The sequence below is a fragment of the Clupea harengus genome, chromosome 16 (genome assembly GCF_900700415.2).
Source record: "Clupea harengus chromosome 16, Ch_v2.0.2, whole genome shotgun sequence".
In the NCBI taxonomy this organism is placed as follows: Eukaryota; Metazoa; Chordata; class Actinopteri; order Clupeiformes; family Clupeidae; genus Clupea; species Clupea harengus.
Genome location: NC_045167.1, coordinates 11,890,793 through 11,906,488, shown reverse-complemented (window position 1 = coordinate 11,906,488; position 15,696 = coordinate 11,890,793). Strand labels below are relative to the sequence as shown.

Sequence of the window (15,696 nt, the reverse complement as noted above, 5' to 3'; positions counted from 1 at the left end):
GTGGGTGCGTGGCATAGACACCTAAAAAGGCTTTGTCACATTTTCCCAGTCATTTTGTGAAAGTGAACTTGTATAGTCTGTTTTCCAGTGACCAGAGACTTCTGGTCATAGAGTGTGTGTGTGCTCGCGTGCGTGCGTGTGTGTGTGTCTGTGTGCGTGTGTGTGTGTGTGTGTGTGTTGCGTTAATGTCTTCAGGTAGGATATCCATATGGAAACAGGTAGTTATAGGAAAAGTTTGCATCATTACCAATTCAAATGTAGTCTACCGAGTATTTTGTGTGTTCAAGTGTCTTACTGTGTGCAAGTGTGTGTGTGTGTGTGTGTGTGTGTATGTTTGCACAAGATTTCAGTAAAAGGCTTCTATTCATTTTTAAGTTTGCATGAGCCTTTAGTGAGGAAATAAAGTTGGGTGAGCACACAGAGATCTTAATGCATGTGCAAGTTTGTGTGTGTGTGTGTGCGTGCATGTGTTTGTGTGTGTGTGTGTTCATTTAAATAAGAGCACCAATAGGAATGCGAGGCAGACACACATAGGCATGCGGGGTCCTGCTGAGGTTGATGGGGTTTCCATCCAGGCGCACGTCTTCCAGAGCGTACCGGATGTAGTGTAAGTCTTTGATGTTGCAGAATGTGTCTTCATGCAGCATTTGGACGTTGTTGTTCTGAGAGGAAAGAAATCAGACAACCTCAGTAAAGTAATTATACCTCTTAGGGACTGCTTAATATTTGGCATTTAGGGCATATATAAAATTCTCATATTTAGTCATAACATGCTGCGCAAATGGGGCCACTTTACACAATAGATAATAATATTTATAAAAAGTAATACCTAATATTAGGTACTTTCTATATGAAAAGGATATGTCATGTTCTAATCAAAACTAACCCCACCTTAACTCAAAGCCCAACTACATATTTTAACAACATGTACTAATATAGTGCATTGTACTTATAAAGTAATTAACAACTAATGCAAAGTGGGGCCATGCAGTTTAACATCCGAGTTGGCATAAAAGCTATTCTTGCTATGGGCAGTAGGTGGCAGCATTGAGGCAGGAGTACAGGTACCTGTAGGTGCAATGAGCGCAGACTGTCCGGCAGCGGTACAGGTACATAGTCAATGTTGTTATCCGTCAAGTACAGGTACAGCAGGCCTGTCATATCCTGGTAACAAAGTAACAAAGTAGCAGTACTTAGCACATAGGATTTTGAGGATACTATGCTGACTTGCATACTCTCCATCTTTACATGTCAACAATGCTGGATCACTCTGTTGAACAGTCTTCTGCTATGATTTTTTTTATAGGATCTCTCACACACACACACATACACACACACACACACACACACACACCAGACACACACACACACACACACACACACACACTGTCTCTGTCACCTTGAAAGCTTCTTTCTGAATGCCCGTGCTGCCCAGTTTGTTGTGACTGGCATCAATGAGGGTCATAGAAGCTGGCAGGGCTGGCAGATGGACAAGCTTGTTCTCTCTCAGCACCACCTCCTCCAGAGCGGGCAGGCCGTAGAAGGCATTGTCATCAACCCGGCCGATCTCGTTACTTGTCAGATCGATTCTCTTCAGCTTGTCTGGAAACAGAGGAGAAGAAAGGTATCAGTACAGGCACACACCCAATTCAGGTGGCATAACTATTTATACTGAAAGATATGCTCCTTCTTCCATAGCGGATAAACAGAAGACTCCACAAAATAGATTCAGCCGTATTTCTTCATTCCGGTAGATAAAAGATGAATTTAGGAGTCCCTCAGTACAAATGTACAAATAGTCATTGTGTTGATTCTTGCATGTGGACAATTAGTTTCAGCTTTTTGGTGTTTCTTTTCAAAGTGGGGCACATACTCATGTGAGCAAAGTCGGACTTGTTGATCTTGGTGATCTTGTTGTAGCGGGCATAGAAGTGAGTGGTATCTTTGGGCAGAGGGGGCACACTCTGCAGCCTCACGTCATCACAGTAGACAGACCCGCCCAGGCAGGTACACAACAAACAGGTGGGCATACCTGAGGATTCACGGTGCAAAATAAATAAGAAAACCATTAAGGTGCTGTAATGAAAGAATCGCAACAAAAGTCACAAGAAAAAATGTGTATGTTTTGTGGGAGGAATGTCATGTGAGAGATAATAAGATACACACACACTCTTGTATGAAGTATTAGAGACATGTATATTAATGATGCTGGAACAGTGTTATACACTGTCACCGCTGGTGATGACGTGACAGACATGGACTGGAGGAGGGACATCAGCAGGGAGATGAACAAATACATGGCATACAGGATACATGGACACGATGGGTTGTGTTGACGTGACATGAACATGTGTGTATGTAATACGTCACGTATGTGCTGGATCAGTGGTTGTGGAGGTATCCTTGAGCATGTACTTTCTTTTCTGACTTCACATATTAGGAGGCAATTTGAGTTCATGGCTGGAGAGTGGTCATCAGTAACAGATATGGAAACGCATTTCACATGTTCTGAACAGGTAACATTATTCTAGACACTACATTAAAAAGTTTGGAATCACTGAAAAATGAATTTTTGAAAAATAATCACACCTTTTTCGTATTGACATAACCTCAAATTGAGTGTAGACATGTTGTTAATCAGCTGGAAATGGTGGATTTTGAATTGAACATAACCATAGGCATAACCATGACTTCTATGTTTCATTGGCATATTAGGTTAGCAAAACCTAAATTATCATGTTTAAAAGGCTAATAGAAAACCCTTCTGCAATTAGGTTTGTGTGGCTGCAGGCTGTTGTGTTGTTTAAGGAAGCAATAAAACCATCCTTCTTTGGGCTGCTTGGGTATCTGGAGCATCAGCACTTGTGGAATTGATTTTGGTCTAAAAATGGTCAGAAAGAAAGAACTTTCTTCAAAAACGCAACAGCCTATTATAGTTGCAAGAAATTAAGGCTATTCCATGCTAGAAATGGTCAAGAAACTGAAGATATCTGACAAAGGTGTACATCACATCCTAATGGGTTAACCAGGATACAAAGAGAAGGAGGAGGCCTCAGTGCACAACTATGCAGGTGGATAAGAACATCACAATCTCTGGTTTTAGAACCAGATGACTCACAGGTCCTCAGCTGGCAGCTTTATTCAATTGTACCCTTAAAACACCAGTCTCATCAGCAGCAATGAAGAGACTCTGGAGTGCTGGCCTTCTTTGGCAGAGTTTGAAAGAAGAAGCCATATCTGAGGCTGGCCAATGAAAAGCCATATCTGAGACTGGCCAATGAAAAGCCATATCTGAGACTGGCCAATGAAAATCCATATCTGAGGCTGGCCAATGAAAATCCATATCTGAGGCTGGCCAATGAAAGGAACAAACTGAAATGGGCAAAAGGTAGAAGACGATTGAAAATATGTTACACCCAGACAAGTCTAAGATAATTTGTACAGAGTAAAAGTAATCTTTCTCTAGGAATGTTAGAACTCCATTTTACCATAACTCCATCGCCATGCCATACCCTGTGGATGGCACTTGACTGGAGCCAATGTTATCCCACAACAAGACAGAGAAGAATTGCTCCAAATTAAGCAAGACCTATTTAGTGAAGAAGCAGTCAACTAATGCTGCAAAGTTCGGAATTTCTGCAAATGGAGAATTCTTTGATGAAAGCAAATATCCAAGCACAAACTGAAATCATTATTTCTAACTTTGTCCATATCTTGACTGTTTTCTTTTTCTTTTTGGAAAAATGTCATTTTCTGGGTGATCCCAAACTTTTGATTGTAGATTACGCATGTTGATTGTGTAGATTATGCCATTTTTTCTTACTATGTAATGGGTAAATAATTGTCATCAGTATGGGGTATAGCTGTATGAATGTATCCGCAGGTAACAAACATTTACTTGAAACCTCTTTCATAAGACTGCAATAAGACACTGTAATATATATCACTGGAAAATCAATGCCTTGATGTGTAACGTCTGGATATGGGACACTCCAGAATGTACAGTACGTATGACATAGTTATGTGTTCAAACTGAGTCTTACACAGTCTGTTAAGCTGCTGCCTATTGCTGCTGGTTGACATGGTGTGTCTCGGCCGAGCAGTCGGTCGTGAACAGACATGAGTGGTGGTATTGTGGTACTGACCTTGCGTGCTGTCAATGTCAATGTCAATGTCAATGTCAGGGAGTCCTGACTCTCCTGATCCAACAGTACCCCCTGTGCCCTCCTGCGGGATGGTAGGGACTGTCGGGAGCAGCTCTTCCTCTTGTTTACACACACACATTAGGTGTTAAAAGACAGACAGATCACGAGAACATGAGGATGGACATTAGTTGACAAATGGAACAGGTGAGACACAAATGAGTGATGGCTGACAAAAGAAAGCGAGTTACACATGATGCTGAGGCTGATTAACACACATTTAACCAATTCAGTGCAGTTAAATGAAGCAGAGGAAGTATGATGGCTAAGGACAATGTATACATACTGTATAACCAGCTGAGCACGGAGGTGGCCATAGGACTTGCGCTCACTGTCAGCCACATGCACATTCTATATGTGTCAAACAGCCTAATGTATAATAACTGGACAACTCCCCCACCCTTGTCTCTCTGATAGCATTATGCTAACTCTTACTCTGTGATCAGGAAAACCAATATACCTCAGGCTACCCTCATCAAACATTCAACAGATCAAACAATAATCAAAATCAATCAATCAATCAATCAATCAAAATCAATCAACAGTCAATGAAAGAATATGTGTCTTCATATGGTAGCATTATTATTTTAAGCAAAAAGCGTAGGGGGCCGTGGAGGTACTGACCTTCCTCTATTTCAGGGACTACTATAACCTCCTCCTCCTCCCCAGACTCCCCCGACTCCTCCGCGGAAGCCCCAGAGGCTTCCTCGGGGATGTCCGGCACCAGGGGGAGCTCCTCCTCTTGTTAGAGACAAGGCGAGGCAGTGCAGTGAGAGACAAAATAGAGCCCCAGGAAGGACAGTGGATGGATGGATGGAGAGATGGAGAGATGGATGGCAATGATCAATGCAAAAACAAAGAAAAAAAACCACACACATTTAACTCAGTCTGAACAGTTAAATGGAATCCAAAAGCTTTAAGCATGCAGGCTAGGCTGTAAGCATAGACTATTTGGTAGCAAAGTAAAGACCCTTTAATCGTAAACTCCCCAAAGTGCACTACTGAGATCACTACAGAGTGAAAGGAATCAAAGTCTATACTTCTACACGACAGATGCCCTCTAGGTTTAAAGAGACTGGCTCACAGGAAAACTACCCACTATAATCACTGGTACTGACCTCCATCAGGGACCAACACTATCCCTGAACCTGAAACACCAGAACCCCCGGAGGCTCCAGAACCGAGGTCACCAGAGACTCCAGAACCTGCGGGGCCCAGGTCGCCGGAAGTTCCCGAAGCTTCGGCGCCAAGGTCTCCGGAGGCTCCGGAAGCTTCCGCAGCGAAGTCGCCGGAGATTCCGGAGAACTCCACCTCGCCGGAAGCCTCGGACAGCCCCGAGCCAAAGTCGCCGGAGATTCCGGAGAACTCCACCTCGGAGATTCCGGAGAACTCCACCTGGCCGGAAGCCCCGGAACCCCCAGAGCCGAAGTCACCCGAAGCTCCGGACGCGCCGGAACCAAAATCTCCAGAAGCCCCAGAGCCCCCAGCATCCCCAGACGCCCCAGACGCCCCCGAGGCATCTCCCGACTCTCCCGAGTCCCCAGAGATGTGAAGAATGTCAATGGGCGTCAGGCGCAGCTCCTCCTCTTGTTAGAGACAAGATTAGGTGTTAAGTGACAGATTAGACCACAGATGGGCAATGATTCGAGACAAAAAAACAGAAAGAGAGAGAGAAAGTGAGTGAAAGAGAGAGAGAGGTGATGGTCAAGCTTGATTGGATTTGGCTGATGAATGAGTGAGTGAGTGTTAAAGGGGAGGTAACACACATTTAACCACTGGTGGGAAGTTAAATGGAATGGCAGCAGGGGGATGGTGATGCTTTCTGCGTCACTGCTAAGAGTTGCGCTGGTGTGTGTGTGTGTGTGTGTGTGTGTGTGTGTGTGTGTGTGTGTGTTTGTGTGTGTGTGTGTGAGAGAGAGAGATAGATGGATCGATAGAAAGATAGATAGATAGATAGATAGATAGATAGAGGTACAGGAAGAGTTGCATAGAGATAGAATGGGAGAGAAAGATAGAGATAGAGAGAGGGAAGAAATAGAGAGAGAGAGAGAGAAAGAGAGAGTATGGTGGTGGTAGTTGTGTTGTTTGCCACAGACCTCCCTGCGTGTCGGGGCCCATGAGGACCCCAGACCCCCCAGAGCCTCCCCCTGAGATGAGCTTGGGCTGGATGGGCATCTCCTCCTCCACCTCCTCTACCTCCTCCACTTCCTCCACTTCCTCGGCCTCCTCCACCTCCTCCGCCTCCTCTGGCTCAGCCTCCGCCTCCGCCTCCTCTGGCTCAGCCTCCGCCTCCGCCTCCGCCTCCTCTTCCTCCTCTCCCTCCTCTCCTTCCTCCAGCGAGGCTCCGTTCTCCTCGGGCGGGGCCAGTGTACCAATCTCTATCTGTGGACCGGAGTGGGACACCAGGAAATCCATGTCAGTGATGCTTTTTGTCACGTTTTGAGATGTAGGGGTCGGGGAGGGGAGATGTAGGGGTCGGGGAGGGAAGATGCACGGGTCTACATTGTGGTAAGGGAAGCATGTGGAGCAACATTCTCTTGCTCTTTGCAGTTCTAATGAAATCAGTATTAATTAAGAGGACGTCAGGGTGGAGGGTGTCTCAATCTAAACACCTAACAGTTGCACAGGAAATGGTTGATACCTTTAAATAAGCTTCCAGATGTCTTGTATCATTTTCTTGCATCATCTTTTATCATATTACAGCACAAGAAATGTATAGGCCTACACTAATTTGTGTAAACCCACAACCTTTGCATAGCAAGTGATGAATCCGGCGACAGTGGTACAGGGGGTAGAGAAGTCGTTTAGTAATCAGCTGGTTGCTAGTTCGATTCCCTGTCGAAGCGTCCTTGAGCAAGACACTGAACCCCTAATTGCTCCTGATGTGCAGTGTGCCATCAGTGTAAATGTAAAATGTGTATACATTGTAAGTCGCACATATGTAAGTCGCTTTGGATAAAAGCGTCTGCTAAATGACTAAATGTAAATGTAAATGTAATCCATTTCCCCCCCTCCTTTATGATGATAATAATGATACTACTTCACTTGAGACTCTATTCAGAGTTTAGTAGTTTTCCCACTGAAATGCCTGTACAATGGCCTATACACCACCTTCACAACAGTAGCTTGTGATGAGTTGTAGGTCTATGAAATCAAACAGCATTACATTTAAAATAGTAAGACTTAGTAAGACTAATCTTTCATTATTTAGACTTATGGTTACTCAGAAGCCAGATGTAAGATCTGAAGTGACCTTGTTTGGCTAATACATGATGTACACAAACTACTTGTGAGAGGCAGATTAAATATATCAAATGCATACATCCCGCAAGCCATGCCTACGCTTTTGAAACAGAGACACCACTGCTAACTTTTTCACATTTGCGCATTGCTTTCTATGCAGCGGTCACCACTGCCCTGCAGTTCCCCATTCCGCCACAGTGGGGAGCCAAAGATCCACTGAGATTTCAGGTGAGAGCAGACACTCTCTTTCACTCGTAAAGCTGATTCTATCTCCCAGATACAAATGGTCCTTGTGGAACCACGACACACATGGTAGCTGAAATCCATATTTCACTTTGACTACACTCTTCCTATATTCCTACCATAGCATTTGTGCTTCAAGAGTTGAGACTTATAGAAGACTACTTAGTGCCCATGGTGACACAAATGGTAATTAAGGAGTTTAGTTACAGAGGCCTGCAGCTACAAGGCAAGCACCACCAATTCAAATCCAAAAATTGGGCCTATGACAAATGAAAGAAAACCTGAGAGGAAATATTTGCAAACTGAGTCGAATGTTAAAGGTTAAATGCATTAACTAGAAAACTCTGACAGCAAAGAGAGTTTGTGGGACAACAAGGAGAGGCATTGAGTAGCGTTGAGAAGCACACTGCAAGCCTGCAACAGGAGACCCCCCCCCTTCTTCCCTCATACTCTCTCTTTCCTCAAAATCCAACCCCCCAACCCCCCCCCCCCCCTCCTTCTCACCCCTCCATCCCCCCCAAACCACCACCCCCAAAAAGCAAACACCACCCCTGTCAGGCAGCTAAAAATGTCTGAGGATGAAAACACACACACATACACACACACACACACACACACACACACACAAATCCAAATGTAATTAGATTTATTCTCCGATTTTGAAATATGGAGTCTGGATCATCTGCCTGTGGCTCTCAGATTCTCTCTCTCTCTCTCTCTCTCTCACACACACACACACACTCGCACACACGCACGCACACACACACACACACACACACGCATACAATTTATCTTTCCACGGCGTCTCAGTGCAATCGAGACAGAAGAAAAGTGCCTAACCAGCACATTTCACACACTTAGTACAGAGGTGCCAAAAGCAGTCTTAACACACCAACTGCCTATTAACCCTAAAGCTAACACACACTATCGCAACACTTAGCCCCCCCCCCCAATGGATAGAGTCTGATATTTTTTATATAATATAGTTTAGGCTGCAGGTATGGGGCTCGTGAGTGTGCATTTACTAGACACATGGCAGTAAGTGTGTGTGTGTGTGTGTGTGTGTGTGTGTGTGTGTGTGTGTGTGTGTGTGTGTGTGTATCTCCATGTGATGACATGTCTGTAGATCTGCCTGGGTGGCTGAAGAGCCCTTGGCACTTCTCTGAGACCTCACAGGAATGCCCCGGCTCCTGAAGCAACCGTCAATCACAAGGTCAGGGTTCACACTCTGGGTCAGAGGTCAAAAGAATACCAGCTTTCAGTTTTTTTTTTCACCCTTCAGTGGAAAAATTCTCTGAGGCTCGCTCACGTTAGGAATACAGGGAGTACACTGAATGGTGCAGTGATGTGATCCTGTTTCCATAAACTCTATGGCCATGAATGTGCACTAGTCTCTGAGCATTCCCATACACACATATTCAGGTCACCTGGTGGGACTCCTATTCCCACTAGTGGTGCACTGCTGTGGAGTCTCTGACCAGTAGCAAGACATAGAAAGGCCTGATTGCTCTTATGAAGGTAAGCAGGAGTAAAGGGGGAGAAAGGGAGGGAGGTAGATAGACAGAGAGAGAGAGGGAGGGAGAGAGAGAGACATAGGAGCGAAAGAGAGAGCACCCATAAAAAAGAGAGGACAGGAATTTCTGAAGCACATCACTCATCACAGGTGCCCCTTTTTCATGAAATATCTCTTAAGCTGCACTCCAACACCCCCCCCCCCCCCCCCCCCCAACACACACACACACCTTATCCTGCCCCTCTGTCCAGGTTCAAGCACCCCACAACAGCAGAGGCAGCCTTTGCTCTAGTGAGGCAGTCTAGTCTGGTCTAGTGAGGCAGTCTAGTCTGGTCCAATGTGGCAGTCTAGTCTGGTCTAGTGAGGCAGTCTAGTCTGGTCTAGATGAGAATAGTTTCTGCTTCCCTCTTCTTTGCTCTGTGGGATCGGCCCTTGCTCCAGGTATTTGCTTACGTTTATGTTTCAAATTAGACACATTTACATGAGCTCTCCAAACCACCAAAGTAATACGATCTTGAAAATGCTTGGGCTGTTGTCACGGTCACGGGGTGGTGAAGTATCTATAACGTTCAGCATATGGACTGATTGAATGAAATGGGGAGACCCTTATAGGTGAATTCTCCAGCTCAGTACTTGAGTGAACACTTGACTGCATGCTAAATTGCAGGCTTGTCTGGAAAAAAAAAGCTTCCACATCAGGATCTACTTAAGGCTGCTGGCGTTTTGTTCTGATCCATTTTGTAAATCCAATCCTGCTGCCCTGAGCTGTGCCAGCCTAGCATAGTTCTGGCCCAGGTTCTGGTTGCAAAAGAGTATAATCTGAACCATTTCCTTTTGTTGAAAAATACTGCCTCAGTGTTCCTGATCCAAACCCACATTGCCTCTGAACTGACTTCCTCCCATCTAATTCACTCTCATACACTCACTCACTCATTAACTCCTTCACTCCCTCACTCATTCATTCACTTACTCAATCACTTGCTTTCTCACTGTCTCTCTCACTTTCCTTTTTTTTAACGGTCTCCATCAGTCTATCAAACAGTGAATCTATCATTCATACACAGCACATGCCAGAGGGAATAGTTACCCTAATTTATTCTAATTTGTCATTACACAATGAGTACATGATTTAGGATAGTTAGGATCATTTTTGAAAGGTTTCTCATTTAAATTGGATTGCTTTTACAAAAATGCAACACAGTTCCACTAGAAAGGCAATTCACATTCCATCAGAACATTAATTCTAATTCCAGCTTCCAATACATAATGTTCCGCTGTTCTGCACATTCCAAAGATGGCAGATGGAAACTGCAGGCAGAAAACAACAAACAAGACTGAGCTTGGGGGGGGGGGGGGGGGGGGGGGGAAGAAAAAAGAGAGGGAAAGACACAATTCCTGGAAAATTACAAAAAGGCATTTGACTGGCAAGGTTTAGTTTAAGAATATAGTTGCCAGCACCAGATTATACCCATTGCAAGTTTATGGTGGACTGTTAATCAACACCAGAGTTGTACATTTAAATGCTTTGTGGAGACTAGAGGAATCTGGTTTAACCTGGCAGTACTTGCAAATAGAGGGGGGCTATAAAAACAGATTTGGCTTTACAGTTTGCAGCCTAGACACAGATTAACAGGCTACACTTAATTTGATCAAATCTAGATTTTCTTCTACATACAGGCATTAATCACAAGTTTACTATAATCATGATTGGGAAGGTTACTTTTGAAATGTAATAGCTTACAGATTAAGCTATCTAGTTATCCTGTTGAAAATGTAATATATCATGTAACTATTTGAATTACTTCAAAGTAATATAACTCATTACATTTGATTACTTTTGATTACTTTTCTGATTGGCAGATGAGAGGCAGTGCAAATTCAAACAAGAGAACCAATAAAAAACAAGGCTCAAAATCTGAGTGCATGCTGCCAATTGAATGGAGCCTGTTTAGATGGTGACAAGATACAAAGCAACAGATTAAATGTTATATTCTATATATAAGCTTTAAAGCTTCTTACCAAAAATAATATATTCAGATGCAACCCCTTTGTAATCACCAACATTTTGATTAGTAACTGTAATTTGATGACATATTTTGTCTTATGTAACGAATTGCAATTACACTTATTTTGTAATGTCACTACGTAACTCACATATACAGTACATGTAACTAGTTAATCCCCAACCTTGACGATAATGTTCTACAATCCAGTTTTCTTCTAACAATAAACCCTATGTTTATGCCCGTTACCAAATAAGGTAAGTATGTCAAACATTAAAGTCTGGCGCACATACTGTCACAAATTAATCCTCCCGTGATGAAAGTGTCTTTCTGAAACATGCCTGTCAGTAGGCCTACCATCGAGTGCTGCACACAAGTGTTACGTAACCTCCTAATATGAAGGAGAGCTGATTCACAGTCCCTAACAAGAACCATCTGTTCTAGAACATGACGGGGAAGGTAAACCCAGGCGACAGGCCCTCCCAGCTGCTCAGCTGCAGGGGGACAGGGAGTTATCTGTTCAGAAAAATCCTGGAAGATGAATAGGCCTACATGCAATTAACAGTTCGAAAGGACAAAATGGAACTGTCAGCAAAAAGGTAGGGATTGGCCAGGGTCCAACACTTTCTGGCTATAAGCTGCTCAAAAGAAGCCAATGTCAATCTAAAGGTAATATGGTAAAACATGATGAAGGGCGCTAAGGCCTGCCTTTAGACAAGTATGACATTTTGAGACTGCTTTAACTTTGAATCATAAGATAAAGCATATCAGCCATTATTCTAACCCTAACCAACATTATGGAAAACACTAGATCCATGGTTATGCTGGGTCAAGAAATTGCAGTTAATATACAGTGCATTCAGAAAGTATTCAGACCCCTTCACTTCTTTCACATTTTGTTATGTTGCAGCCATGTGCTAACATTGTTTAAATTATTTTTTCCCTCATGAATCTACATTCAATATCCCATAATGACAAAACAAAAACAGGATTTTAGAAATGTCTTCAAATTCATTGAAAAGGAAAAACTGAAACATCACATTGACGTAAGTAGTCAGACCCTTTGCGATGACACTTTGAGCCATTGAGATATTAATCCTCATGTTTCTACACCTTGATTAGAGTCAATCCACCTGTGGTAAATTCAATTGGTTTGGGAAGGCACACATCTGTCTCACAGCTGACAATGAAAGACACAAGAAGGCTTGCTTGGAGTTGACAAAAAAGCCCTAAATGGACTCACAGACTGGGAGAAACAGCATCGACTGGTCTGATGAAACGAAGATTGAACTGCTTGGCCTCAATTCTAAGCATCATGTCTGGAAGAAACCAGGCACTGCTCATCACCTGTCCAGCTGCCCAAAGGTGAAGCATGGTGTTGGCAGCATGTTTTTCAGTGGCAGGGACCGGACGACTGGTCAGGGTTGAGGAAAGTACAGAGATGTCCTTAAAGTGTAACTGCACCCTTAAATGTGTGTTTTGTTTTTTTTAAAGCTGCAAACTAAATGATATGACTGTGCTGTGATGAAACACATCAAGGCTGGTGTTAATATTGACATTATTTTATGGGTTGAAAATTTTATGGGTTGAAAATGACTCAACATTCCACCCTGAACCTCGCAAGGCCAATGCTGACGTAGTCAACCATAGGGGTCATGCAATGGCTACCCCATCTCCCTCAGCCCCCACCTGTGAGTATGAGTCTCATTTTAATCTGCTGATCGGGACTTATCATTCATTTACGCGCCCCTCTTTAAGCCTGTTGGCCACTTTTTTAGCATTTTTCAAAATTATGCAGTGGCTCAGAGCTTGGGGTGAAGTTACACTTGAATGGAAACCTGGTCCAGAATGCTCAGGACCTGAGACTGGGCTGAAGGTTCACTTTCCAAATGGACAGTGACCCAAAGCACACAGCCAAGGCGGTGCAGGCAGGTTAGGGACAACTCTGTCCGTGAGTGGCCCAGCCAGAGCCGTGACTTGAACCCAATCTCTGAAGAGTCCTGGAAATGGCTGTCCTCTTACAGTCCCCATCCCCAAAGCTTGTCGTATCGTACCCAAGGCTCAACACTCAAGGATGCAAAAGGGGCTTCAAATATCAAGTTCAAGTACAGAGTAAATGGTCTGAATACTTGTGATACAATGTGATATTTCAGTTTTTCCTTTTTAACAAATTTGCTAAAATTTCTCAAAATTTCTCAAACATTTCTCACTTTGTCATTATGGGTTACTGAGTGTAGAAAATGAATTTAAACGGTTTTAGCACTGCAGACTGCAACATAACAAAATGTGAGAAAAAGAAGGGGTCTAAATACTTTCTGAATGCACTGTAGACTGTCATCAAAATTTTCACAATGAATGTTATGCAATAGAGGCTCTTGAAGGCCAAAGTCCACAAAAGTCCTGTGGACACCTTTTCTCTCTCACCTGAGGTTCGTCGATGGTAACTCCGTCATAGTAGTCATACACGTCCTGGTTCTCCAGATTGACGTTGTCTCCATCCACATCATAGTTGTTTTCGTCGTACGTGTCCAGTTCCACTTGCCGGGGGTGTCTGGCGGGAGAGGCTGCGGCCACCTTGAGGACCAGGAGTCCCACCACGAGCCTAGCCAGCATAATCATCGTCCACCTTATAGAGGGGGGCAGAGATAGAGAGAGAGAGAGGGAGAGAATAAGAGAGGAGATGGAGAGAGTTTATGGAGAGGAAGAAAGAGAGAGAGACAGAGAGAGAAACAGGGAGATAGATATGAAGAGGTTGAGAGACAGATGCAGAGAGAGAGGGGGAGATAAAGAGTTACACTCTGTGTAACAGTTCTGCTGCCTATTTGAATTCACAATTTAAATTTAATAAAAAAAATTAAGTCTGGCAGAACACATTAACAGGGATATTAAAACTGTTTGGAAAAGTTGTACTGCAAGAGAGTGTGAGAGTAAAAAAGGACTTTGGTTGAGGCAAGAGGCTTTGGTTGGCCGTGTTGCAAAGGGCTTCTTATTGCTGTGCTTAATTGCCATGTCAAATAGAAGGCAGCCCAGAAATGGCGGTGCAACAAACTTACTGACCCTTGAAAACAAACTCAGGGCTGACCCTTTATGAGACAAGCTGGGCTTCCATGGGGTCAAATATGAGATTGACCTTGACCTCTACACAGAACCCATAGACAAGTAAACACACACACCCATAGGCATACATACACACAAACATAACACACACAGGCCTGTACATGCACACACACACACACACACACCCACACACACCTGACTCCTGGGCCATCCGGTGGCAGACACACAGACATGATAAATGTGTTCATGGCGACTGTGGGCTCCCCCTGGCTGCCGAGCCACACCGCGGACGTGCCGACCGACCCACCCTCAGGGCTCTCTCTGGTCCGCTGAGCACATGATGGTGGCGGCGGCGGCGGCGGCGGCGGCGGCAGTGGGCCCAGGTGAGGTCACGGGGTTCAGAGCTCATTAGCCAAGTGCGGACAGACCCGGTAGCATGCTCAGGAGTCCAGCCAGGGTCCATGCCCGCCAGAGAGGAGAGAAGAGAAGAGGAGAGGAGAGGCCCAGATTTCTTTTGTGTTTTTTTATAATGGGGGGGTGCTAACGGCCATCTTTGAACCTGTCAATCGCCGCCTCGTTTTTATGTCACAGCTGAGAGGTTAGAGGTGGGGTTTATAAATTGAGGAGATGACAGGATGACAAAGGCTAGCGGCTGCTGTTGCAACAGACCTGGATCCATTAGATAGGTGCCAGATCACAGCTAGATTCATTCCATCGTCAACTGTTGTTTGTTAAAGCTCTTTCAACCTTTAAAAGTAGTTCTAGACATGACTACTTAAACTCTAGACATGACTACTCAGTGCAGTTGGAAAAGTCATGGAGGGACGTTGCTGAAAGAACCTGAACAACACCTGGTGTTTACAAGGCTTGCTTCTTTGCCTGTCGTCTGCACACCAAGCAATCGGCTGCACTAGAAGCTGCAAACTACCCTTGGGTACATTCACACCCGCAGTTTCTGCGACGTCTATGAGTATGCACTCTCCACGCCGTAAAGAGAGGAGGCCAGGGGCACTGTGCAATGGGATTGATGCCTTTCAAAGTCTAATTTGATCACAATTAGCTCTCAAGCTCTCATCCAAATCAAAAGAGTGTTCCATAATCCTAAGTGGCAGAATCATTTCTCAAATCTTAGGTTGATGAAAGGCAGAAAAAATGACTCCTGGCTGATGAGGATGGTGAGAGTCACAAATCAGAGAAGAAGGACAAGAGGGAAAGCGAGAAAGTAACGTGGATGAGGTGCTGGCCCTCAGGGTAAGACGGAGAGAGAGAATAAGTGAGAGAGAGGGGGATAGAGAGAAGAAGGAGAGGGTGAGAGGGAGGGAGGGAGGGAGAGGGTGAGTTGACTTGCCCCTCTCTCTCTCTCTCCTGACAGAGCTCCTTTATGAGCGGCCGCCTCGGCCTGTCTCAGCGTTCACATTCGAAATTCCACCGAGGT

General features: G+C 44.4%; 1 protein-coding gene across 1 annotated transcript; it reads right to left on the bottom strand.

The window, feature by feature from the left end:
- Window positions 1–136: 136 nt before the first annotated feature.
- epyc (epiphycan) lies at window positions 137–13,876 on the bottom strand. The gene is made up of 10 exons (XM_031583390.1): window positions 13,629–13,876; window positions 6,504–6,584; window positions 6,299–6,380; window positions 5,321–5,788; window positions 4,827–4,943; window positions 4,146–4,265; window positions 1,874–2,032; window positions 1,400–1,602; window positions 1,069–1,164; window positions 137–662 (listed from the first exon to the last, which is right to left on the bottom strand). The coding sequence occupies exons 1-10, from the start codon at window positions 13,821–13,823 to the stop codon at window positions 492–494; spliced, it is 1,692 nt and encodes a 563-aa protein (XP_031439250.1). The 5' UTR covers window positions 13,824–13,876; the 3' UTR covers window positions 137–491.
- Window positions 13,877–15,696: the final 1,820 nt, after the last annotated feature.